This window comes from Ahaetulla prasina, chromosome 1, assembly GCF_028640845.1.
Source record: "Ahaetulla prasina isolate Xishuangbanna chromosome 1, ASM2864084v1, whole genome shotgun sequence".
NCBI classification, from domain to species: Eukaryota; Metazoa; Chordata; class Lepidosauria; order Squamata; family Colubridae; genus Ahaetulla; species Ahaetulla prasina.
Genome location: NC_080539.1, coordinates 459,431 through 484,007, shown reverse-complemented (window position 1 = coordinate 484,007; position 24,577 = coordinate 459,431). Strand labels below are relative to the sequence as shown.

Below are 24,577 nucleotides of genomic sequence, written 5' to 3'. Positions count from 1 at the left end.
TCTCCAGTCCCTCACTGACACACACACACACCGTGCAGCCAGAAGGCAAAAGATGTGGAGACGGTCCACAGACCAGCATGCTGGGGAAGGGTCTTCCAGTACTCACGCCTCAACATCTGGAAACAGCTGCAATTTGCTGGGGAAGATCTCAGAGAGGAGAAGCCGGATGTAGGGACGCCCTGCTGTCTCCAGGCTCGACTCCAGGTGCTGCCAAAAAGGGGAGGGGGCTTACTCTGGGGACCCTTGCTGCCTCCTCCTTGGTCAAGGAGCTTCAGAGTGGGGGGTCCACTCGCCAGCTGATTGGTGAACATTTCCCAAACAGAAGGAGGGATTCCCATGAAGGCTTCCCCAAAAGAAGTCGGGAGAGCAGGAGGGGGCAGGGATCTCCTTTGCCTCCATTTGGGGACAGGACTCCCCCCCTTCCCCCACGGCTCATCCTCCATGGAACTAGCCAGGGTCTCCTCAAAGCCCAAATTGCATTTGCAGCCTCTCGGGGGTCTTCCAGGGCAGGACTCTGAATCGGGGTGTCTCCCCACCCAGCCCCATTCCTGCAGAGAATGCCCAAAGAGGCTTCTCCCCAACTTCAGTGGGCCACAGACAGCAGTCGAGCGGAAAGCCTTGCTTCCGCCGGGCACAGCCCTGCCTGGTCCACTGGCTCTTGCTCTGCAAGGTGTGGCCAGAGGACTCACCTGCAGGATGGCCGGAGACCCCTGCCGCCCCAGGGTGCCCAGGATGAGGCCCCACTTGCGGGCACCGGCCGCTTGGCGGATGGCTGCCTTCCGGGACTCCTGCATGCGTTGGTGGGCGTAGAACTCCTGGGAGAAGACTTTGCTGTACGGATCGTACCTGAGAGAGGAGCACAAGGAGGGGACTCTGAGTGGGCAGTGGCCAAGCCCTGCTGGCCCTGCAGACCCTGCCTGTGAAACGGGACCACCTTCTGATGAGCAAAGTCAATGGGGAAATCAGATTTGCTAAATAACCGTGTTAATAACTTAACAGCTGCGGTGACCCACTTAACAACTGTGGCAAGAAAGGTTGTAAAATGGGGCAAAACTCAACTGAACAACTGTCTTGCTTAGCAACATAAATTTTGTGCTGAATTGTGGTCATAAATCAAGGAACACCTGTAGCTCCCTGGGCTGAGGGAACTGAGTGGCAGGGTCACTACCTGAAGGCTTCGGCCACTGCTGGACAGTCGAGCCTGGCTGGGAGCTGCCTGAAGCAGAGGGAGCCCTCCAGGTGTTGGCTCTGCGGCCCAAGGGGCTTCGGAGAGGAACCCGCCTTCTGGTATGTTCAACTCCTATCTCAGTTCCTGCATTCACATTCACAATTTAATGAAAAGAGGGACTAGGGGTGACATGAGAGCAGTCTTCCGATATCTCAGAGGCTGCCCCAAAGAAGGGGTCACCGATTCTGCAAAGTCCCTGAAGGCTAAGACAAGAAGCAACGGATGGAAGCTCACCAGGAGAGAAGCAACCTGGAACTAAGGAGAAACTTCCTAACAATGAGGACAATTAACCAGTGGAACAACTTGCCACCAGAAGTTGTGAATGCTCCAACACTGGACGTTTTTAAGGAGATTGGACAACCATTTTTCTGAAATGGTATCGTTTCCTGCCTGAGTAAGGGGTTAAGACTAGAAGACCTCCAAGGTCCCTTCCAACTCTGTTATTCTATTCTATTCAATCAGTCTCCAAGGGGCCAGATCCAGGGGTCTGAAGGAGGCCCTCCAAGCCACGTGCTTCCTGCTCCAAAGGTAGGGGAAATAAGAGTAGGTTAGATAGGGAGGAAGTAGGGAGGAGGGGGAGAAAGGAAGGGGAAGTAGAGAAGGAACAGGAGAGGAGAGAAGAAAGCAATTAGGATGAAAGAAGGGAGGAAGAGGATTGAGAAGAAGAAAAGATTGCCGTGAAAAAGAAAAGATGAAATGGAAGAAAGCCAACCCTGGATATATTTGAATATATTAGGATAAAAATTGAAACAGTTAAAAAAAAAAGAATGAAAGAGAATGCATACCAATATAAAGGAAAAATTAGAATTTGAGGGTGAAGGAAGATGCGACAGTGAAATGAGCAAGGAAATATTAGGATATGAATAAAAATTATGAAAAAAGAATATTTTGGCAAAAACTGTAACTAAGTAAAATATATTTGAATATACTGAATTGTATAAGACATGATATGGCCAATACTCTGTTCATAAACCACGTGTGCGTGTGTGAATTAAAAAAATCAATAAAAACTTGTTCAAAAAAAAAAAGAGTGCTTCCTGCTCCTTGGATCATCCCAATGGCCCTTCACTGAACCCCCCCTTTGCTGATGGTGTCCAGGCCGCACACAGGACACGTTGGCCCAACCAAGGCAACCCACAACTCCGTGCCCAGGTTGTGCGTCTTCCCTGAAGCCATACAGGAAGGGTTGGCAGCAGGCCTTCTCTGGAGTACCAAAGCCAGACTCTGCTAGGCCACTTTAAAACTCCCAGAATTCCCTAGCCAACTAGATCAGGGATGTCCAACATTGGCCACCGGAAGATCTGTAGACTTCAACTCCCAGCCACAGCCAGTCACGAGCTGCAAAAGCTGGGAATGTGGAATAGAGTGGACATAAGATACCTGCCTATAATCGTAAGAACTGGACGTTGACATTTTGATCATGGGGCAAGAGCCCAGATTAGAGCCTCTGCCAACTTCTGCTGGACAGAAACTATTTTTGTGCTAATGCAGTTTAAAACTGCATATATTTTTTTTGCAGTTATATTACACTGGTAACCCACATTCAGCGTGTAATTAGCTATTTCAAAAATAATACAATAGCTCTCTCTCTCGGTTTTGCGTCAGCCCCAAGCCTGATAAGCAGTTCTTCCGTTTTTTCCCCGCCCAAGTCACTAAAAAAGATGCTGAGAAAGCTGGACCCATCGAGCGCCTCTGGCTAGGAATGTCCCTCTGTACAAAGACAGCCTGGCGTCACCTGCTCCCAGCCAGCCCTAACTGGGTCACTCTCCTCCCTGGCTTTTAAGGGGGAGTGGGCAGTCCTCAGCAGCTCTTAGGATACAAGAACGACAGAACCGGATGGGGTCAGTGCGTGATCCACTCCGCTCTCAGTCACTTTCAGACGCATGGACCAAGTCTTACATTCCCCCCCACCCCAATGGTCTTGGGATTCTAATAGTAACAGAACAACAGTTGGAAGGGACCTTAGAGGTCTTCTAACAGATTAACAGAGATGGAAGGGACCTTAGAGGTCATCTAGTCCAACCCCCGGCTCAAGCAGGAGACCCTATACCATTTCTGACAAATGGCAGTCCAATCTTTTCTTGAAAGTTTCAAGTGATGAAGTTCCCACAACTTCCAAAGGCAACTTCTGGTCCATTGGTTGATTTTCTCACTGTCAGAAAATTCCTCCTTATTTCTAGGTTGAATCTCTCCTTGGTCAATTTCCATCCATTATTCCTTGTCTGGCCTTCAGGTGCTTTGGAAAACAGCTTGACCCCCTTCCTCCTCTCTGTGGCAGCCCCTGAAGTATTGGAACACTGCTATCATGTCTCCCCTGGTCCTTCTCTTCACTAGACTAGCCATCTTCTCTTCACTAGACTAGACTAGTCCTTCGGGAGAAGGGCGGTATAAAAATCAAATAAAATAAATAAATAAATAAATAAATAAATAAATTCCTAGTTCTTGTAACTGTTCTTCGTATGTTTTAGTCTCCAGTCCTCTAATCATCCTGGTTGTTCTTCTCTGCACTTTTTCTAGACTCTCAACATTTTTTTATAGTGTGTGGTGACCAAAACTGGATGCAGTACTCTAGGTGTGGTCTTACTAGGGCTTTATAGATGCCCTCTGTTAATGCAATTTAGGATTGTGTTGGCTTTTTTAGCCAATGTCTTGTCTTGCTTGCAGGTGCTTTGGAGAAGAGGTTGACCTCTTATTCTTTGGGGCAGCACTCCAGATATTGGAAGACTGCTATCATGTCACCCCCGAGTCCTTCCTTTCATTAAGCTAGACATACCCAATTCCTGCAACCACTCTTCCTACGTTTTAACTGCCAATCATCCCCTAATCACCTTTGTTGCTCTTTTTTAATAATATGGTGACCAAAACTGGATGCCGTTTTCGGGGGACCCTGTCCTAAAGCCCTGTTCTGGCAGATGACCCTCCAGCCTCCATCAGAAGTCAGGGAATGAGTTCCTGCTGGTGCTGAGCCTTTGGGTTGGACCTTCTGGTTCTGTTCCTATCCGCTGGGGACACAGAGGTCAGCCCCCTTCCTTTCTTCTGAGGCCTCAGTCGTTTTTCTTCTGCAGGTGAAACCTAGTTGAGTCCTCTCATCCTTCTAGCGTGTTCACCATCCTGATAACCTTCCTGAGCATCGGCTGCGATCACCCCTGTCCTGTCTGGGCCATGGTCCCCAGAATTGGTCCCAGGACCACAAATAAGGCTCCATATTATCACATGAAGCCTCTTTTAGTGGTTTCCTGGGCTACTGATTTTCAAAGAGCAGGATTTGTTGCCCCCAAGGACAGGAGAACATTCCACAGTTCTGGTCAGAAAGGCCTGGGGTGGGGAGGCTGTGTGTGCCCTTGTGGCTTGAGACTACTGCCCATCCTGTTGTGGGAGACCCAAGATACAGACCCTCCTTGGTTGTTTGACATCCCACCCTCTGGATCAGTGGGGCGCCTGGCCCACAGAAGAAGCCTCTGGGTCTCTTCCAGAGCTCCACGTCCAAGTGGGCATCCCTCTGCCCAGAAATGCTGCTGCCCAGCGCTGCCTGTGCCAGGAGCATCCCCTGCCTGGTGCTCCCTCAACCATGCCAGCCGCTTTGGGACCCCCTGGGGAGCCACTGAGGCCGGCCTTGCAAGGGAGACACAGAAGGACCACGAGCCGAGCGGGTCTCCTCCTGCCAGCCACACATGCTGCCTGCTTCCCTCTGTTGCCGCTCAGGAAACAGGCGATTTGTTGCCTATAGCGAAGAAGGGAATTTAAATCACTGCAGGCTGGGCCAGCCGGCCTTCCAAGCCCATAAAACTGTAATCTCCGCCTGTCGGTAACAAAGGGCCTGCTAGGAAACTCAGAGTCCAGGAAGGGGCTCAGGGTCTCCTAGGTGACAGGTGTGGCTTTTTGCAGCCCCATTTCAGGAGGGAGGGGAGGGCTTTAATGGGCACCCTGCAAAAACTCTTCCTGGGTCTTTGCCAAAATAATGCTGAGATGCGAGGCAGGAAAGGGAAGCTGCTCTCCCAGCCCTGGGGGTCTTTGCAGTGGCATTTCCAGATTCTGCCGATTAGCCCAAAGCGAAGGCCAGCCAGCTATGAAGATCCCTGCTTTGTCCCTGTCAAGTGTCCTCTCTAACTGGGACGGGATCCACAGACAGATCCAACGTGACATTCGCGGAATAGGTGGGACTCTCCTTGTGACATCGGATTTGGGAAACTGAACCCCAGATAGGGGTGAGGGGAAAGGGACACCTCTCGGTCTAATTTCACATCAAGGCTAAGTGGTCAGGAACTACCGGAGGAAAAAAACTCAGAGACATAGCAGAGAACTAAGTGAAGCCGTCGCAAGGGTCCGGCAGCTGCGAAGAAGGTGGTTTCCATCAGGGGTGAAATCTAAAAATTTTGCCAATGGTTCTGTGGGCATGGCTTAGTGGGCGTGTGACTGGGTGGGCATGCCAACATGACGTCCTTCCTTCCTTCCCTCCTTCCTTCCTCTCTCTCTCTCTTTCAGATCCCCCGTCATGGGCTGGATGCAAGCAGAGGGACCCGAGAAGGAGGGGAAGGCAAGGGGTCTGGGGGACCAATGGGAGCTCCAAGTCAGCTAAAAAAAGGTTCAATTCTTGGGGAGATGCTCTCTTTTCTCAGAGCTCCCAGGCAGCCCGGAAGTCCTGTAATGAGGCAGATCCGGGTTAATGCCATTGCGATCCTGACCGTAGCCTAGATCCTAGGCACTTTCTAGTAAATGTGGCAGGACAGCAAGCCTCATTCGGCCGCATCCAGCCAGTTTCCCAGCAGCATCGGCGGCATTAACAGTGAGCAGAGAAGAGAAGAGTCTGGCAAAGTCGAGCTCCATAAAGAAGAGAGGACCATGCCCCTTCTCGTAAGTGCAGCTTTCCCCTCCTGGGCTCCCGGTTCCTGCCGACGGGTTGGCGATTCCCGTGGCTGCCTTACTGCAAAAACAGATGCTGCGCAGGCATGGGGAGGTTATGGTGGGGGGAAAGGAAAGGAAGAATGTGGAGGTGTGGAAGCGTCAGCCGAGTTTGCAGGGAGATTGGCCAAGTGGATGCTGCTGGCAAGGAGGGAGAGATGGAGTGGTAAAGTGGCGGGGGGGAGGGAAGGGAAGCTTACTCCCTTCCCCGAAGCCCTGCCATGTTTGACTGCCTTCCACAGGGGCTTCCACTTGCCTGCCTTCACAAGCTGGCTACTGGGACGCCGGGAAGGCAGCGTGGAAGGCAGGCAAGCATGGCAGGACTGTGGGCCGTGGATCGGTTCGGGGGCGTGGCCAGCCAGCCATTGCTCCCAGTTCAGCGAACCAGCCGCAGTCTTCACTACCTACTCGCCCGATCCGTTCCGTTCTGGTAGCATTTCACCCCTGGTTTCCATGCTAGGAATTGTTAGAAGTTCCTTGCTCACCACGTGTGCAAAGTCTTGCAGAGCTGGGAACAGTACAGAAGAGGGCAACCAAAATTATTTCAATTTTAATTTTCAATTCAGAATAGGGTTGGAAAGGGCCTTGGAGGTCTTCTAGTCCAATCTCCTGCTCAAGGAGGAGATCCTGCATTTCAGACAAGTGGCTGTCCAGTCTCTCCTTAAAGAAACCTCCAGGGATGGAGCATCCACAACTTCTGGTGGCAAGCTGTTCCACTGGTTAATTGTTGTCAGAAAGTTTCCCCTTATTTCTAGGTTACTTCTCTCTCTGATTAGTTTCCATCCACTACTTCTTGTACTACCTTCAGGGGCTTTGGAGGAGAGGTTGACCCCCTCTTCTCTCTGACAACCCCTCAAATACTGGAAGACTGCTATCATGTCACCCCGGTCCTTTTTTTAATTAGATTAGCCATACCCAGGATGCTGGAAGGCCCTGCCTAGCAGAAGAGGCACCGATTCCTGCGAAGATCCCCGTATATTGGCAAGCAACAATAAATTACTCCGAGTAACCTCTCATGTCATTCTTGGCTCTTTGGGTTTGCCCTCAATGGTGGCAGAGGGTGGCCTTACGGACCAGCTCTGGCAGATGGCAAGCAGTTTGGCCGTCCTGCGGTTGCTGCCCCTTCCCTCCCATCAACCCCTCCCTGGCCAAACTCCCCAGATGCTCCTGAAAACAACCCCTTTGCCGCCCCCCCCCCCCCCCCGTTCGCCAGGTGATTTGGAAGGCTGCCTGTTCACCAAACGTCACCAGCCCTCCAGCCTGGGGGTCCCAGGGAGCAGCTTGGCTTAGATGGTTCCATGACTGAGGTGCCCATTTTTATCCTCTTCGGCGAGAGGTTCACATTATTTGTTTTCCATACTATTTATTTCTTAATGAAGATTTATTTAGTTTTTGTATCTGTGGCTTTTCTATCTGTGGTTTTTATCCAGTTCCCATGTGCCGCCCAGAAGTTGCTTAAGGGCAGCTATACAGATTTGATAAATAAGTTAATAAACACAGCACAAGTGGGCTTTGTGGGGAGGGCTGCCAGGGGCCAACCTGAGATTGCATCTGGGCAATGGGCGGGAGTGGGGAGGGGGGGGACAAGAGCTCTGGCAAGAAGAGACATTTGCAAGGGAGGGAGGGAGGGGAGGGGCCCTCAGGAAGGAGGACAATTCACTCTCTGAATTCTCTGCCCAGAAGGGCAACAACTGCAGGCTTAGGCAGTCCTAAACGGACCCTCTAGAGTCCAAGGCAATGTATCTGTCACTGCCACCAGTTCTCAAGGAACGAGCAGAGGCAGGAAGGGCTCTGGGCTCCTGGGGGGAGCAGCCGTTTTCTTAGGGAAAGACATGGCTGGATCAGATTTGGCTTCACTCTTAGCTTCCATCTTCACTCCACTGAAGAACCCTGGCTTACCTGGCCTTCCCCCCACGGCTGGCCTCAGACTCCCTCTAGCCACAGCCCCCACTCCTGGCACCCCTTCCCCCCCCCCCCGCACATAGAGAGCACGGCCCAGGCCCCTTCCTCTCCCAGCCGCAAGATACCTGTAGGCAGGAACCTCAGGGTTGGCGATCATGATGGACTCCAGGTGGAATCGGCCGTCTCCCAGGTAGCTGCAACGGAAAGAGGGGGTCAGCAAAATATGGCGGTGGTGGGGAGTGGATTGGGAAGTAATCCTTGTAGGGCTCAAGAACCATGGGAAGCCTTGCAAAGGGCAGGGAGGGGGCGTTATGAACCGTCTGTCAACCTAGCAGTTCAAAAGCACATGCAAGTAGAAACAATCCTTACAACAATTCGTTTAGCGACTGTTCAAAGTTACAACGGCACTTATGCTTTTCACACTGTTGCAAGCATCCCCATGGCCACGGGGTCAAAATTCAGCCACTTTGCAACTGACTCCTATTTACGACGCTTGCGGTGACCCAGGGTCATGCGATTCCCTTTTGGGACCTTCTGACCAGTAAAGTCAACAGGGAAGGTGGATTCGCTTAACGACCGTGTGTGTCTACCTTAAGAACTGCTGTTATTCCTTTAACAACCGTGGCAAGAAAGGTTGTAAAATGGGGCAAAACCCACTTAAGAACTGTCTTGCTTAGCAACAGAAATTTTGGGTTCAATTGGGGTCATAAGTCAAGGACTACCTGTAGAGAAATAGGCACCCTTCGGTCTTGGTTACAATCACACCGGCCACATGACCACAGAGCCATCTTCAGACCACACTGGCTCCCTCTGCTAAGAAAGGGAGATCAATGGCGCCCCCTAGAGTCAGGCATGGCCGGGCAGGGAAAAACCTTTTTTAAAAATGGACCGTTTGCACCCACAATCCTGAAATCTCCTGGGTCACCTTCTCCTTGGGCACCCAGGCTTTCTCCCAAATCAAGGCTCTGCGGTGCTGGCATCTGGCCACTGAAGCCCCCTCCTCAAATTTGCCCTCTGGCTACGTGCCAGGTCCCCCTCCCAAGGGCGCTCTGCACCTGACCCTGCTTAGCCCGGCTGAGACCACCCAGGCGCAGCCATCCATCCACACCAGACCCTGCTGAACTCCCACTGGACACGCCGGGCTCAAGACGGGGATCTGGCAAAGCTTTTGATTCATCTGCTTTCACAGGTCTCTAATTCACTCGGAACCCACCCACCCTTTTGGGGGATGGGCAGGACTATGCAAACTCAACCCGCAGGCGGGTGAATGAAAATATGCGGGTTCCCTTTGCCTTGTTAATGGGAAGCTGCATTGAGCTTTAATAAAAAAAAAAGCAATCATAAACTGGAAAACAAGAAACAGCAGTTATTTATCCACTTATTTCTAGGGCAGCTGACAGACTCCCTGCTGCTGAAGAGGCCAATTCCAAGAGACACAGGGGAGAGAAAAGCTTTTTTCTTTCCATATCAGGGCTACTACCAATGTTGGCCCCTTTAAGACCTGTGGACTTCGACTCCCAGAATTCCCCAGCTCTGCTGTGCTGGCTGGAGAATTATGGGAGTCGAAGTCCACAGGTCTTAAAGTGGCCAGACATTGGTAGTAGCCCTGCTCTACATCAAACATCCAGTTTTTGAAGCAAGATGACCCTCCCGAGCCCCTCTCTGGGGTGGGCCAAGGGGCAGCCAGGAAACTCCTGGCATCTCCAAGGTCCTTGTGACTCCACGAAAAGCAGCCGGACCAAGCATGGGGGGAGATGCTGGGTTGCGGGGGGGAGGGGACCACATCTAATCAGGAGGCATCTCAGGATCTGTTTTTAATCTTATTTCAAGTGAGCAATTACCTGGCCAACTCCTCCATTTGGCTGCCTGGTGGAGGGAGAAGTCGGAAAATGGATCCAGACAGAAAACCTGACTGGCTTTGGTGACAATTTGGAGGATCGAAGCTAATTTGGCCATTTAGAGAAAGTTGCCCCAACCCTGCTGAACTAAAAGCAGGTGGCAGCACCCAGCCTGACAGTGGGGGGTAAAGTAGCGCAGTGCCCACTCCTCCGGGGAGGTTGCCCCCAGCTGCCTTCCAGTGGGAAACACACACACACACACCTTGGTCTCTGGAAACAGCACCCTCGAGATTCCCAGAACTGGGAATTTGCAAAACCATTCAAGGGGGCAGGGGGTGCCTGAGCATTTGGCTCTGACCTGGGCTGAATCCCACCTATGGGGGGGGGGGGGTGGAGGGATGTGTGGAGGAGTCTGCCCTCCCACCCCAGCAGCTCTCCTGCAGCCATGCCACCTCTCTCCAAAAGGGCATTCAACGCTGCTGGTTCCAATTTATTTTATATTATTCTATTATTTTATCTCATGCTTCTTATTTTTATAAATAACTCCTTCCTCCTATTGTCCAGAGAACAACAATCCTGTGAGGTGGGCTGGGCTGAGAGAGACGGAGGAAGGAGAAAAAGGAGAGAAGGAAGGAAAGAAGGAAGGAAGGAAGGAGAGAAGGAAGGAAAGAAGGAAGGAAGGAAGGAAGGAAGCCCACCAATGCCTACCAACTGCATGAAGAGGAAGATAAACACTTATTTATTTTATCAAAAACCTTGCTATAGCTGCCCTTCTTCCAACCAACTCTGGCCGGCTCCCAATCACAGATGAAAAGACATATAAAATCATATTAAAACTATAAAAATAAGCTGATTAAAACATGAAGACATAAAAACCAACAAAAATTTGGCACGAAATCAAACTTCTAATGTGCAATTATCCAGTCTTCTCCCAGAGCTTGGGGTGGAAGCTGGGTCTTTGAGGCTGAAGGGCAGGGGGGGGGAGGCAGCCTTGCCAGGGCACAGGCTGGCAGGGAGAAGGCCCACTGGGCCCCAGGAGGAGGAGGAGCAAGCTGGGGCAGGGCAGAAGGTCCCTGATCAGGGGCGCCCCACTAACGCACCCCCCCCAGCACTCCTCTGTACCTCCTCCAGCCCTTCGGCATTTACAGCACATTAAGCATTTCCCCTGCTCCAATAATTAGGCACGCAGCCTGTGGGGCCTGCCTAATTTGCTGTCCTTAAGGAAAAAGAACCAGCTGTGACATCCAAGTCGGCCATCCCTCTTTTGACCACCGGCTCATTTGCTCTGTCGCCCTGCACAGAGAACAGCCCATGGCTGGCAGAGAAGACCATGGATGTCAGAACCCACCACCCCAGAATAACAGAGTTGGAGGGGACCTTGGAGGTCTTCTAGTCCAGCCCCCTGCTCAAGCCGGAGACCCTATACCATTTCAGACAAGTAGCTGTCTAGTCTCTTCTTGAAAGCCTCCAGTGATGGAGCATCCACAACTTGACAGTTAGAACAATTAATCAGTGGAACAACTTGCCTTCAAAAGGTTGGGTGCTCCAACACTGGAAGTTTTTAAGAAGAGACTGGATAACCATTTGTCTGAAATGGTCTAGGATTTCCTGCCTAAGCAGGGGGTTGGACTGGAAGACCTCCAAGATCCCTTCTAACTGTTATTCTATTCCATTCTATGCTGGTGGCAAGCTGTTCCACTGGTTAATTGTTCTCAGTGTCATGAAGCTTCTCCTTAATTCCAGGTTGCTTCTCTCCATCCGTTGATTCTTGAACTGCCTCAAATGATCAGCCTTTCGCAACCTCTCCAACTTTGGCTTGCCAGCTCACCTACCCTCCCAAATACCACAATGGGTCCTGGAGTGGCTAAGCCCGCCCGGGCCCATAAAACCCCATTCCTGGTTCCTTGGAAGACCTCACCCTTACCAGCCAGGGCTGGGCTCTTGACCCTGGGATTCTGGCATAGGGAAGGGCGCAGCTGAATGACTGGCAGGGACACGGCCACTCTGTCCCTCAAGCCCCTGAGGGAAGCTGAGAAGGACCCCACCAAACGCTCACCCCTATTGTTCATAAGGACCAGAAGCCTGAGCTTTACAAATTAATCATTTACAGTTGAGCCTCTGGAGGGTTTTCTAGCCAAATTGTACACCCAAGCCAGGGGAGTGTTCTACTCCAGGAGTTTCTGACCTTGGCAACTTTACGACTTGTGGACTTCAATTCCCAGAATTCATCAGCCAACCATGCTGGCTGAGGAATTCTGGGAACTGAAGTCCACAAGTCGTGAAGTTGCCAAGGTGGGAGACCCCTGTAATCTACCCTCTAAGTTGGAATGTAGGTAAAATTTATGAAATATACATTCAGTGCCTTTAATTCGGTCTCCCCGTGCTAATAAGCAATCTGGAGTACAATTATCCTTTTCATTGGTGCAGTTTTCCCAATTTTGTGGTACAATCCTTTATTCAAACACAGAGGATCAAAAGAGACAAATTAGAAGAAAGTGCCCTGGGAGAACTATTTTAATGTCATTACCTACTAAGTTTAATGAGAACATTTAAACATCCTTTGCTTATTGATGCAAACGTGGGGAAAGCTTGAGAGAAAGGGAATGTTTTCAAAATGAAGGCGCATCTGTCTGCGCCTTATTAATGAAAGACCCAGTGGCTTTTCAGTGCCAAGGGGGGGCCGGGGGCATCTCGAGTGCCCTCCCCCTTGGATGCCAGCCTACCAGCAAAACCACCAGGGGCTACTCACACAATGGCGTCCGTCTCCTGAGCCAGCCGAGGGGACGTGCAGCCCAGCAGCTCCCCTGGGGAGAGGGGCTTGCATTGGGGGGTCCAGACGCAGTAGTCGGGCTGGAGTTCCCGGGAGGCAGCCTGCGGAGGGAGGAGGGTGTGGAGTGAATTGGCCCCAGGGGCCCTTTTGCAGGGGACACAGGGAGACATCCAGCAGTGCCGGTTCTCACCTAGCACACTGCCAACTGGAGGAATTAAGTGCAGACTCCCAGTGGGAAATCTGGCCTGAGGGTCTCTGACTGCTCCTTCCTGAATCCTAGGCAGCAATAGGCCTTGGGGTGGGGGTGGGGCTCTTGCCAGCCTCTGAAAGGCTCCCCATTGGCCACTGAGGACCCAGAAAGCCTGATGTGGGGCTGGCATCTTCTTACCTTCACACCACCTGTTGTTCTCCAAACAGCCGCAGAGCACACATGGCAGAGATGGACGGGGGGGGAGGGGGGAAATGGGGGGGGGGACATAAGCATGATTAGGGGACAGTGGACGTTGCTAGAAAAGCACCAGGTAACACAAGCCAGCACTGGCTATGCGCACAGACACCCATCAGAGCACCAAGGGTGTCACTCATGAACACACACACACACACACACCGTGGGAGGTTGCCCCTGTCCAGAGAGCAAAAATGGGGCCAGAGGACCTTCTGACCTTCCTGTGTTCGCAGTGAGAGACAAAGGCAGACCCACAACTGGTGGAGAAGCCTCAGACACAGCTCCCCCTTATTTTAAGGTGTGGGGAGGGGCAAAAGAGCTGTTGTTGCTCCTTCCTTTCTTCTCCCCCTGGGAGAACTGGGCAGTGAGGAGCAATGCTGCCTCCTAGATGCCCTACTTGCAAGAGGCAAGGAGCATCCCTGGCATACAAATGCCCGCCCGCCCACCCACCCACCCACTCCTCGGACCGGTGGGCTGTTCCACCCACCTGCAGCGCAGATACAAACTGGACGGTGCTAACCAGCGCCAATTTAGCCCCAACCGGGAAGTTGAACCGGAGGGTCTCCAGGAGGTGGGCCGTGTCAATCTTGATGTCCACAAACACGTAGAGCATCTTCAGGCCCTGCGTGGAGTCGATGGGAACTGCAGGGACAGAAGACGTGGTTGTATAATAGTCTACATTAAGGAGGTGACCCTTTGAGAGCTGCAGGCCACGAAATTTCAGTTTAATGTATGCCGATTAGTGGTCATTCAAAGTGACAATAAAGTTATTATTATTTATTATTTATTTATTTAATCATATTTGTATACCGCCCTATCTCCCGAGGGACTCAGGGCGGTTAACAGGCACTTAAAAACACATAAATACAGAGTAAAAACAATTAAAAAACTTATTCTAAAAGCCAAAAATTTAAAAATATAAAAATAAAACCCAGTTTAAAACCCATAAATTTAAAATCTAACTCAGTCCTGCGCAAATAAATAAGTGTGTTTTAAGCTCGCTTTAATTATTATAAGCTTTAATTATTCTATTCTATTCTATTCCATATTGCAGGTAGTACTCTACCTACAACCACAATTGAGCCTTAGCAAATTTCTGTTGCTAAGTGAGACATTAGTTCAGTATTACCCCATTATACAACCTTTCTTGTAATAATTGTTAAGTGAATCACTGCAGTTGTTATGTTAGTAACACAGTTCTTAAGTGAATCTGCTTTGCATACTGACTGTGCTTGTCAGTAAGCCGCACAAGGGGATCACGTGACCCTGGGTGCTGCAACCCTCAGAACGAGGCGTCAGTTGCCAAGCGCCTGAATTTTGATCCCGTGACCGTGGGGATGCTGCAACGGTCGTAAGTGTAAAAAACATGTCACTTTTTTCAGTGCCACTATAACTTTGAATGCTCACTGAACAGACTATAGTAAGTCAAAGTCTATCTGCACATTAGGGTTGGAAAGGACCTTGGAGATCTTCTACTCCATCCCCTGGTCAAGCAGGAGACCCCAGTCTCTTCTTAAAAACATCCAGTGTTGAAGCAACCACAGCTTCTGGTGGCAAGCTGTTCCACCGGTCAACTGTTCTGTCAGAAATTTTCTCCTTAGTCGTTCCTCTCCTCCATTAGTTTCCACCCATCGTTTCTTGTCCTGCCCTCTGGTGCTTTGGGAAATAGGTGGACCCCCCTCTTCTCTGTGGCGGCTCCTCAAGAATTGAACCAGGGCTATCATGTCACCCCAAGTCCTTCTTTCCATTAAACTCGACAAACCCAGTTCCCGCAGCCGTTCTTCGTACGGTTTAGCCTCCCTCCAAGTCCCCTGGTCACCTTTGCGGCTTTTCCCTGCACCAAAGGGAGCAGAGCCTGCCACGTCTGCCAGCTGCCCACCTGGCTGCTCCTTCGATGCCCCCAACGCGCAGGGTTCAAGCCCAAGGGGGCTCTAGAGGGGGCAGGCGGGGATCCCTGCCCAGCACCCTCACTCTCTGGGGTCTTCAGAGTCAAAAGGCGGAGAAGAAAAGGGAATTTGGATGCAGTTTAATTATTCGACTGAAGGAGGCAGTTCAAAAACAAGGAGACAATTAGCAGCTCCTCATATTTTAGTGGCCGAGTCCAGATAATTCTTTATCCTTCCCCCAATCAATCCGAACGGCCAAGAATGGCTGCCAAATCCCCAATTGCCTCCTGAGTGAGTCACCGGTCGGATTTGAGAGAGGCTGCACCATTTTCTCTCTCTCTCTCTCTTGCTTCTCTTTGCCCGAAATTGCTCCTCAGACGGGAGGGTGTCTGGTGCCCCCCCGGAATGAGTCACGATGCTGACTCTGCACCCCCCCCCGGGCTGGGCTGGGTGAAAATGGGGTGGTCCACAGTCAACGGAAGCCCACCGCGGTTTCAGCATTTGGTGCAAACCACCTTAATCTGATGTTTTGATGTGGCTTGTTCCACAAATGCATCCACAGGCAGTCCTCAACTTATGGCCACAATTGAGCCCGAAATTTTTGTTGCTAACATTTGCTCAATGAATTTTGCCCCAGTTTACATCCTTTCTTGCCACGGTTATTAAGCGAATCTGGCTTCTCCATTGACTCTGCTTGTCAGAAGGTCGCAAAAGGGGATCAGGTGACCCTGCAACCGTCATAATTACGAGTCAGTTGCCAAGCACCTGAATTCTGATCACGCCACCCTGGGGATGCTGCAACGGTCGTAAGTGTAAAAACATGTCACTTTTTCAGTGCCACTATAACTTTGAATGCTCACTGAACAGACTATAGTAAGTCAAAGTCTATCTGCACATTAGGGTTGGAAAGGACCTTGAGATCTTCTACTCCATCCCTTGGTCAAGCAGGAGACCCCAGTCTCTTCTTAAAACATCCAGTGTTGAAGCAACCACAGCTTCTGGTGGCAAGCTGTTCCACCGGTCAACTGTTCTGTCAGAAATTTTCTCCTTAGTCGTTCCTCTCCTCCATTAGTTTCCACCCATCGTTTCTTGTCCTGCCCTCTGGTGCTTTGGGAAATAGGTGGACCCCCCTCTTCTCTGTGGCGGCTCCTCAAGAATTGAACCAGGGCTATCATGTCACCCCAAGTCCTTCTTTCCATTAAATTCGACAAACCCAGTTCCCGCAGCCGTTCTTCGTACGGTTTAGCCTCCCTCCAAGTCCCCTGGTCACCTTTGCGGCTTTTCCCTGCACCAAAGGGAGCAAAGCCTGCCACATCTGCCAGCTGCCCACCTGGCTGCTCCTTCGATGCCCCCAACGCGCAGGGCTCAAGCCCAAGGGGGCTCTAGAGGGGGCAGGCGGGGATCCCTGCCCAGCACCCTCACTCTCTGGGGTCTTCAGAGTCAAAAGGCGGAGAAGAAAAGGGAATTTGGATGCAGTTTAATTATTCGACTGAAGGAGGCAGTTCAAAAACAAGGAGACAATTAGCAGCTCCTCATATTTTAGTGGCCAGATAATTCTTTATCCTTCCCCCAATCAATCCGAACGGCCAAGAATGGCTGCCAAATCCCCCAATTGCCTCCTCTGAGTGAGTCACCGGTCGGATTTGAGAGAGGCTGCACCATTTTCTCTCTCTCTCTCTCTTGCTTCTCTTTGCCCGAAATTGCTCCTCAGACGGGAGCGTGTCTGGTGCCCCCCGGAATGAGTCACCCCTTAAGCAGCCAGGGATGCTGACTCTGCACCCCCCCCCGGGCAGGGCTGGGCTGGGTGAAAATGGGGTGGTCCACAGTCAACGGAAGCCCACCGCGGTTTCAGCATTTGGTGCAAACCACCTTAATCTGATGTTTTGATGTAGCTTGTTCCACAAATGCATCCACAGGCAGTCCTCAACTTATGGCCACAATTGAGCCCGAAATTTTTGTTGCTAACATTTGCTCAATGAATTTTGCCCCAGTTTACATCCTTTCTTGCCACGGTTATTAAGCGAATCTGGCTTCTCCATTGACTCTGCTTGTCAGAAGGTCGCAAAAGGGGATCAGGTGACCCTGCAACTGTCATAATTACGAGTCAGTTGCCAAGCACCTGAATTCTGATCACGTCACCCTGGGGATGCTGCTGCAACGGTCCTAAGTGTGAAAAATGGTCATGAGCCTTCTTCTTCTGCGCATGCCCGATATGGCAGCGTCTTGAGCTCTGTGGAGACAACGGGTCGGGTTTCCTGAGCCGGGAAACCACGTGGAGCCGACTGCTGAGCTGCCGAGTGCCCTCCGCCTCTTGCTGAAGCTGTCCGGCGGCCGATGGAGAGGTTTTGGACGTCGTGGGATCCTCGGCCGCCGAGAACGAGGCTGGAGGCATGACTGGGCAGCGGACGGACGGCGGCGGCCATCTTGGGGGGTGCGGAACGGCGCTCCCTGAAGATCTGAAGCTCCGGCGGCCAGCTGGCTTTTCAATCTGCTGGCTGGCCGGTCTGTCGATCTGCGGGCCCGTGGGCTTGCCGGCTCGCAGGGGGATGGACGGCGGCGCTCGCTTCGGGGGGGTGCGGTCCGGCGCCCCCCGGTGGTGGACGGCCAGCCTTGCCGGCCCCGCTGGCCTGCCGGCCTGCCGGCCTGTCGGTTTTCGGCGTGGACGATTCGGGTGGTATGTCTGGGCAGCGGACGGCGGTAGCCATCTTGGGGGGTGCGGAATGGCGCCCCCTGAAGATTTGGCGGCCAGCTGGCTTTTCGATCTGCTGGCTGGCCGGACTGCTGACTTGCGGGCCTGTGGGCTTGCTGGCTTGCGGAAAGGGACGGTGGCGCTCACTTTGAAGTGCGGTTTGGCGCTCCCCGGAGATGGACAGCCGGCCTTGCCGGCCCTGCTGTCTTGCGGGCCTGCCGGCCTGTTGGTCTCCGGCCTGTCGGCCTCCCGGATTGCCGGATTGCCAGATTGTCGTTCTGCCGCAAGTACCATCGGCGGCTGGAATTTTTCCGCTAGATTTAAGTCCTAATACCATCGACCTGGTCATGAGCCTGGACATCGGCTCTGTCTTGAACCTGGACACCGGCCTTAGACATTGGCCCTGACATCGGCAGGGCTTGGCGGCTTGACGGTTTTAGCTCTCGGCGTTCACCTCACCGAAGGACATCAGCGGGACTATCATCTGACTGTGAGCGACTTTGGGCCTTTTACCATCCTAGGCTTTAAAGGCCTAGTTTTATGGCTGATTTTAAGCTAACGATAATGGCCGCTATTTCTGTCATCAGCGGCATTGCAGACATGACTGTCAACTGTCTGACGTAGTTAACTTTAAACATGGTCGTTCCTCATGGTGTTCGCCTGACAGTGGTGTACCGGTCCGCTAATTCCATCAGTGGACTTGGACAGTTTGATCCCCGTTTACATCTTATATGGACAGGGGGTCGGTTTTACTACACTTGTAGGGAACTGCTGGCTCGGGATACCCTTTTTTTCCGTTGTTACCTGATCCTATTATGAGTTACTCGGCGCTTGAGCTCTTACGGCTGCGAGGTTCCCCCGCCTCGCAGGAGTGGCCTCTGTTCTATCGAGGGCCTACCTTAATGAAGGGTCTTGGGACCCAGAGGTGGCATGCCTCGAAGAAGAATCTCTGGGGGTTTTTTAATAGGTTTTTTAATAAGGGGCTTTTAAAGGGGAGGGATTGTGGGTAGGGGAGTGACCCGTCGGGAGGTATGTCCAGTCCCAGCGGGCTCACGACACTATTTCACTTGGCCCGAAGACGGGGCGGGAGGGGATTGTACAGAGCGGAGAACATTATTCCATCTGTACGGTGAGTGGGAGGGGCAGATATGGCGGAGGCAGGGGGCCGTATCGCTCTTTGGGAGCACGTGTTCGATGTTTAAAAGCGATCACGTGCTCCGGCCCCCCAGTCCTCACTCGTTCCCCGGATGGTCAAGACCCTCAGAGCTTGGGTCTTAGGCTGATGCTTTGCAATGCCCGGTCCGTGGTTAACAAGGCTCCCCTGATTTGTGATCTTATTCAGAGGGAGTCCGCGGACCTTATGGGCATTACGGAGACCTGGTTGGGCACAGAAGGGGGTGTACCCCTGGTCGAACTGTGCCCTCCGGGTTTCCGTGCATTCCATCAGCCGAGGACCCAAGGTAGGGGTGGGGGGGTGGCGGTTGTGATTAAAGAAAGTCTGGAGCCGAGGAGTCCACTGTTCCTCAGATAGCTGGCTGTGAATCCTCCTTGTGAAGTGGGGCCACGGAATCAGATGGGGCTGTTGATCACGCACCTGGCTCCTTGCTGCGTGACTACAGCCCTACCTGAACTGCTAGAGGTGCTTGCTGGCGTGGCGGTGGAGATCCCCAGACTACTGGTCTTGGGGGATTTCAACCTGCCATCTGCCGGCTTGTCGTCGACGGTGGTTCAGGAGTTCCAGGCCTCCATGACGGCCTTGGACCTGATTCAAGTAACTGATGGCCCTACACACATTGGGGGAGGCGCTAGACTTGATTTTTATCTCTGGTCAGTGGGTAAATGATCTGGATTTAGGAGATTTAGTGAAAGAACCGGTGTCATGGTCAGATCATTTTCTTCTTCGCCTAGACTTTCAGACCGCCGCTCACCACCGCAGGGAGACGGAGCCAATGCGTTGGTTCCGTCCCAGGCGCCTGATGGACCCGGAGAGGTTCCTGACGGAGCTTGGGCCGCTTCCTGAGGATCTTACCCACGGCACGACTGAAGAACTGGTTGCGGCCTGGGAACGGGCTGCGGCTGGGGCTTTGGACCGTGTCGCGCCTTTGCGGCCCCTGACCCGGCGTAGATCTCAATTGGCCCCCTGGTTTTCCGAGGAGCGGAGAGAGATGAAACGCCGGAGAAGACGCCTGGAGAGTGTTTGGAGGTCTAGCCGTTCCGAGGCTGATCGGACACTAGTGAGGTCCTTTACTAGGACCTACCTAGTGGCAATGAGGGAGGCGGTTGCCTCACGCTTCCACCCTCATTGCATCGGCAGATAACCGCCCGCCGCCCTGTTTGGTGATCCGTTCCCTCCTCCATCAAGAGGGACGGGATGACCCCTTACAGGGACGAGCTGAGGAGTTTAACGGTTATCTATACGATAAAATCGTTCAGCTTCGGGATAGTTTGGACCAAGATTGCGATGATCCAACCGGGACGACAGAGACGCGTCTTGTTGAGGTTATTTGGGATGAGTTTGATTCTGTGGCTCCCGAGGACATGGACAGGTTGCTGGGGAGGTTACATGCAACTACATGTTTACTGGACCCGTGCCCTTCCTGGTTAGTGCTGGCTGCTCAGGAAGTGACACGAGGCTGGCTCCAGGGGATTATAAATGCTTCTTTGATGGAAGGGGTTTTCCCCGCCGCCTTGAAGGAGGCGGTGGTGAGACCTCTCCTCAAGAAGCCTTCCCTGGACCCAGCTATTTTGAGTAATTATCGTCCAGTCTCCAATCTTCGCTTTGTGGCGAAGGTTGTTGAGTGTGGTTGCATGGCAGCTCCCCCGGCACTTGGAGGAAACTGTCTATCTGGACCCGTTCCAGTCCGGCTTCCGACCCGGTTATAGCACGGAGACGGCTTTGGTCGCGTTGGTGGATGACCTCTGGAGGGCCAGGGACAGGGGTTGCTCCTCTGCCTTGGTCCTATTAGATCTCTCAGCGGCTTTCGATACCATCGACCATGGTATCCTGCTGCGCCGGTTGGAGGGATTGGGAGTGGGGGGCACCGTTTATCGGTGGTTCTCCTCCTATCTCTCTGACCGGTCGCAGACGGTGTTGACAGGGGGGCAGAGGTCGCCCTCGAGGCGCCTCACTTGTGGGGTGCCTCAGGGGTCGATTCTCTCGCCCACCCTGTTCAACATCTATATGAAGCCGCTGGGTGAGGTCATCAGTGGTTTCGGGGTGAGTTATCATCTGTACGCTGATGATACTCAGCTGTACTTTTCCACCCCGGACCACCCCAACGAAGCGGTCGAAGTGCTGTCCCGGTGCCTGGAAGCTGTACGGGTCTGGATGGGGAGAAACAGACTCAAGCTCAATCCCTCCAAGACGGAGTGGCTGTGGATGCCGGCATCCCGGTACAGTCAGCTGCATCCGCAGCTGACTGTTGGGGGGGGGGTAGGGGGCCCAAAGGAGGGGGGTCGCAACTTGGGTGTCCTCCTGGACGGACGGCTGTCTTTTGATGAACACCTGGCGGCCGTCGCCAGGAGGGCCTTTTACCAGGTTCGCCTGGTTCGCCAGTTGCGTCCCTTCCTTGATCGGGATGCCTTATGCACGGTCACTCACGCTCTGGTTACGTCTAGGCTGGATTATTGCAATGCTCTCTACATGGGGCTGCCCTTGAGGTGCACCCGGAGGCTGCAGTTAGTCCAGAATGCGGCTGCGCGAGTAGTAACGGGAGCCGCTCGTGGCTCCCACGTGACATCGCTGCTCCGTAGCTTGCACTGGCTTCCTGTGGTCTTTCGGGTGCGCTTCAAGATTTTGGTAACTATCTTTAAAGCGCTCCATGGCTTAGGACCCGGGTACTTACGAGACCGCCTGCTGTTACCTTTTGCCTCCCACCGACCAGACGCCAGACAGAGAGGGTCTCTCAGGGTGCCGTCCGCCAAACAGTGTCGGCTGGCGGCCCCAGGAGTAGGGCCTTCTCTGTGGGGCAGTGACGCTCTGGAATGAACTTCCCCCCGGTCTGCGTCAAGTGCCCGATCTTCGGACCTTCCGTCGTGAGCTCAAAACATATTTATTCATTAAAGCGGGACTGGCATAATTAGTGATGTATTTTAATTGGGTTTTTAATATTTTTTAACTTTTTAATTTAAATTTTAATAATCGGCCTTTAAAATTTGCTCTTTTTAATTGTTGTTTTAAACTGTATATATCTTTGTTTTTACTTTGGCTGTACACCGCCCTGAGTCCTTCGGGAGAAGGGCGGTATAAAAATTTAATAAAATAAAATAAATAAATAAATAAATAAATAAATGTCTCCTTTTTCAGTGCCGTTACTTCAAATGGTCACTAAATGAACTGTTATAAGTTAAGGACTACCTGCACTGTGCTCTGGCTTAGCCTGTTCCGAGACCCCAACCAAGAAATAAACAGAGTTACAGACGGTCCTTGACTTGTGACCATCTCAGCACTGAAAAAAGTGACTTGTGACCAGTCCTGACAGTCACCTGATCAAAATTTGCAATCTCCACAAAGGCAAAGCCTGTTGGGGAAGCCAGATTTGCTTAACGACCATGTGACTCATTAACGACCGCAACGAGAAGGTGTTTTGTGAGCTGCGCTGCCTGGAATCACAGATTGACACTTAGTGGCAGTTCTGGTCCCAGTTGCGATCGTAACTCTGTAAGTCCCAAAAAGGCTTTTGCCCTCCCGGTTGGGGGGAAATTGAGAGGCAGCGTCACGGAGGAACCACGCAGCCCCCCCAGCCCCAGACTGCCCCGGAGGGCAAAGGAGGGGTCCCTGCAGTCCTCTCCTCTGCAGAAAAGCCCCTCCCTCCCTCCCGCTTTTCATGGGATGGGACCCCAGGGGGTTGACCCAGATACTGGGTGGGGGAGGGGGGCAACGGAGGGTCTCCAGCACATCCAGCTGGGTTGCTGGCGTAACTCAGGGACAGGCTGGGATGGAGACCCTGAGGGGGTGTCCCTGAGCATGAAGATCAGCCTCCCCCACCCCCCAAGGCAGATCTCTGGTACACCCCCCCCCCGCCCAACTCCTGGCTTCCCTGATGCCAGCCTCCAGCTGAGGGCAGGACGCCCGGAAGTGGAATATGGGCTCCTTTCATCCCCTCCCCAACTGTCTTGAGGGAGGGTTGCTTTCGCAAATGGGCTCGATGGAAACAGGAGGCACCCCTCCCCGCAACATCCCTGCAGTGCTGGTGCGGCAGAGCCTCTGCCTGGAGGCGGACGTCACGTGTGGGGTGGCGAGTGGCAGCTCCCTGGCCTATCATGGGGGGGGGGCGGGTGGAGGAGGGGAGGACTGTTCTTTGGCAGTAATCTGAGGCTTAAGGAGGGCACTCAACCTGCAACACCAACACCACCCAGGCAGGCAGTGAGCCGGAGGATGAAGCAGCAGCGCACACACACACACACAGAGTGCGGCTTATGCGCCAGGGGACGATGGTGCGAAGGAGTGTTGGGAGACAGGCCACCAAAGTACACCTTGACCCCCTCCCCCATTAAGCATGTCCCTCTCCCCCCACTCAGCCGAAGGGGGATGATAACCCAGGGAGGAGCTGATAATACAGCCCAGCCCCCTCCCCCCCTCCCAGCCCAATTCTCTGTGATTTTGAGCCAATTCCATCCTGGGTGGACTTCAAAGTTAGCAGCATCTGGGACAGCAGCAGTTTCCATGGCAACTGAATCTGGAGTACTGCTCCGCCTAGGGAGCCGGCAGGCTGCTGCTCTTGCCCCCCCTCCGCCCCCCCCTCCAGTCAGCCAGCCAGCAAAGCGCCAGACGTGCGAAGGCTCTCCAGGAGGAACCAGCCTTCCAACGTGGGGCAGGTGACCCCCTTTCCATCGCTAGGGCCACGCAGGCAGGCAGAAGCCCACCCGGATGCAAGGCAGGGGGCACCTGGAGCGGGGCAGCTCAAAGAGGAGCCGTTCAGAAGGGATCCAAAGCCTTCCTGGCTCCCTCAGCTGGGATCAGGCATTCTGGGTTGCCTCCTTGCCCCCCAACACCCATTTTGCCCCTTGGGTAGAAATCTTCCAAATAAATGAATTTCCCTCCCTCCCCAATTGGCAAGCTGGAGAGCCCAGAAGGGGAGGGGGCATCTGGCCTGGCTCTCCCACTGCCCTCTGCCCACTCCCGTGTAGGGATGACTTGGCATCTTCCCAGAGGCTGTGGGTAAGGGATGCTGCTTCTCTACTCCCCTCTTCGAGAAGCCACAAAGCTGAGCCCCCACGGACCACATACGTACTCAGGCAGCTGTGGCCGTAGTGGACGAGGAAGTCCGCTCCCAAGGAGCGTGCAGTGAAGTCATCCACGCAGCAGGCCCCATAAGTCACGTCGCCCATCACCACGGCTTCTGCCCCGGTGAACCTGCAGGAGGAGGGGCAAAATTCACATCCTGTCCTGCTCAGCCTCCCCCCTTCCCCACGGCGGGTCCTGCTGTGGCTGCACTGCCCCGGCACCATTATCACTCCCTGAGTGGCCCAGGAAGTTGGGTTTCCAGCCCACTTCAGTCCAGGGGCTCTCCTGCCTCCCAGCCGGGAGGGGGAGCAGAAGGAGGGAGGAAAAAAACTGTGGGGTCCTTGGTGCTCTCTAAGCATGGCTGGCTGGGGAATTATGGGAGTTGAAGTCCGCAGCTGTTAAAAGGTGGCCAGGTTGGACACATTTTAACACGTGAAGTGTTAATACCACTTTATAATGCCTTGGTAAGGCCACACTTGGAATATTGCATTCAGTTTTGGTCGCCACGATGTAAAAAAGATGCTGAGACTCTAGAAGGAGTGCAGAGAAGAGCAACAAAGATGATTAGGGGACTGGAGGCTAAAACATAGGAAGAACGGTTGCAGGAACTGGTATGTCTAGTTTAATGAAAAGAAGAACCAGGGGAGACATGATAGTAGTGTTCAAATATCTCAGGAGCTGCCCCAAAGAGGGA

The 24,577-nt window shown here is 52.9% G+C and overlaps 1 protein-coding gene across 1 annotated transcript in view; it reads right to left on the bottom strand.

The window, feature by feature from the left end:
- DPH1 (diphthamide biosynthesis 1) overlaps nucleotides 1–24,577 on the bottom strand; it is a 43,438-nt gene that overhangs the window by 7,715 nt on the left and 11,146 nt on the right. Inside the window, exons 4-9 of the mRNA XM_058163906.1 lie at nucleotides 23,891–24,012; nucleotides 13,570–13,724; nucleotides 12,617–12,738; nucleotides 8,155–8,223; nucleotides 690–846; nucleotides 107–207 (exon numbers count right to left, since the gene is read on the bottom strand). Coding sequence (XP_058019889.1) covers nucleotides 107–207; nucleotides 690–846; nucleotides 8,155–8,223; nucleotides 12,617–12,738; nucleotides 13,570–13,724; nucleotides 23,891–24,012 — 726 coding nt within the window. The remainder of the gene's footprint in view (nucleotides 1–106; nucleotides 208–689; nucleotides 847–8,154; nucleotides 8,224–12,616; nucleotides 12,739–13,569; nucleotides 13,725–23,890; nucleotides 24,013–24,577) is intronic.